At 38.7% G+C, this 2,278-nt stretch overlaps 1 protein-coding gene across 1 annotated transcript; it reads left to right on the forward strand.

Moving 5' to 3' along the window:
- Window positions 1-274: 274 nt before the first annotated feature.
- Window positions 275-1,234, forward strand: MC2R (melanocortin 2 receptor). Its single transcript, XM_075495680.1, has one exon. It carries the CDS (start codon window positions 275-277, stop codon window positions 1,232-1,234), a length of 960 nt encoding a protein of 319 aa, XP_075351795.1.
- The last annotated feature ends 1,044 nt before the right edge of the window (window positions 1,235-2,278 follow it).

Below are 2,278 nucleotides of genomic sequence, written 5' to 3' on the forward strand. Positions count from 1 at the left end.
TCTCTGATGATGATATATGTTCATTCCATTGCAATAGGTGATATTTCAAATGTCTATTTTTGCCCTATCTCTGTGGTAAATTTCTTCTTGATATTTATGTTTCTACATGTTTTATTGTAGGAGAAATTCAAAACATTTCCATTAAGTCTTAAAATTGCTCCAGATGAAGGAGAAAGCCTTCGACAACAGAAGAATGGTCTGACTGACAGGTCAGCTTCACAATAAAGCCAAGCCTGAGAAACAACAATCCAGAATCTTTCCACGACCAGAAGAAATGAGCACTGAGAGATCTTCCAACCTAATCAAACACCCAGGGCAGACAAGCGTTCCTTCCCTGGAAAATAGAAGTGATTTCTCCTTAAATATCACTGACTGCACCCAGGTCGTGGTGCCAGAGGAAGTTTTTTTCACTGTTGCTGCTGCTGGAATACTGGAAAATCTGCTTGTCCTTATCGCTGTCATTAGAAATAAGAATTTGCACTTGCCCATGTACTTCTTCATTTGCAGTTTAGCCATTTCAGACATGTTAGGTAGCTTGTACAAAACTCTGGAGAACATCTTTATCATTTTGTGCAAAATGGGGTACCTGACACGTCGTGGGGACTTTGAGAAAAAGCTGGATGATGCTATGGATTCCATGTTCATTCTGTCTTTACTGGGGTCGATTTTCAGCTTGTTAGCCATTGCAGCAGACAGATACATCACTATCTTCTACGCTTTGCGGTACCATAACATCATGACACTAAGAAGGGCCTTGGTTATCTTGGCAATCATTTGGACATTCTGTGCTGGCAGTAGCATTGCCATTGCCCTCTTCTCCTATGAAGCAGCAACAGTCATTCCCTTCACCATCCTGTTCCCTTTAATGATGTTTTTTATACTGTGCCTCTATGTCCATATGTTCCTCCTGGCTCGATCTCATGCTAAAAAGATCGCCTCACTGCCAACCAGCACAGTCCATCAGAGAACTAACATGAAAGGAGCCATTACACTGACCATTTTCCTTGGAGTTTTCCTTTGCTGTTGGGCCCCCTTTGTTCTTCACATCCTCTTAGCAAGGTTTTGCCCACATAACCCTTACTGTGCCTGCTACATGTCCATTTTCCATGTGAATGGGACACTCATAATGTGCAATGCGATCATTGACCCTATGATTTTTGCATTCCGAAGCCCAGAATTACGGAGTACATTTAAGAAGATGTTCTGCTGTGCCAGGTCAAACTGGAACTGGTAAACACTTCATGAAAAATGAAGATTATAGAAGCATACCTATGGGGTGCTGTGCAACATCAGTTTGAAGAGTTAAAAGTACTAACAATTATGCCCAAAGTAATACTATGCTTGTAGGATACTGCCAGTGATTTTCAGAGGGCTGCCGAAGAATGCATAAAAACTAAGTGTGCACACAAAGCTTTGCCAACCAGACCTCCAGAAATATTACTGATGAAGTTAATTCTGCTGACAATTTTCATGCAAGTAAAAAAATATCTTAACTATCTTTTGTCATTTCAGAAAAATTCAGATAAAATCTTCTGCAGCAAGTATTGCATTACCCCAGAGATGAGTTTATGCCAACTCATTTTGTATCAGTAATTTCAATTTCAGGTGTATACTATTTTAAAATTCTGTTGTTTAAATCACAATGAAGTGAACATGTCTTTCTAAACTGCACATTCATATAAAAGTCTATGATAAGGCAGAAAATATGGACATGTAATTGGATTTTGCTGGAAAAGTGAATTCATTACTGTTCTTTAACATCTAGTCTCCTTAAAATCATGCAATTAGTGTTCTCTAAGTTTCAAAAATAACTTTTGGAGTGTGAGTCCAAGAGAAGAAGGTATTTTGGTTTAAAAGCTGGTTTTAGTGACTGAAGAGTTTTTTCCAACATAAAGTTGTTGTGACAGCAAAGACCGGTTTTGAATTTTAAAACCCCGAAGCCATGTCTGGACTAGCAAAGGGAATTGCTGAGCTTGCCAGCTCCCCATTGGAAGTCCCTGGGCCACTTTGCTTTAATAAAATAATAAGCTTCGGAGACAGTAAAAGAACTTTGATTAAGCCATGACTTTCTAAACATGCTACAACAAAGAATTCAAAAAATAGAATACCAGAGAGAAAATTCAAAGACCTCCAAGGAAGTCAGTCACCTGGATGAGGAATCAGCCAGCCAGTCTGGAAGGATGCTACAAAGCAGTTTGTAATTTACAAAATCCTAGTGAGAAAATTTTTAATTGTCCCTGCCAAAATAATACAAAACTAACAAAACTTTAAAGCAGAA

This window comes from Mycteria americana, chromosome 2, assembly GCF_035582795.1.
Source record: "Mycteria americana isolate JAX WOST 10 ecotype Jacksonville Zoo and Gardens chromosome 2, USCA_MyAme_1.0, whole genome shotgun sequence".
NCBI lineage: Eukaryota > Metazoa > Chordata > Aves > Ciconiiformes > Ciconiidae > Mycteria > Mycteria americana.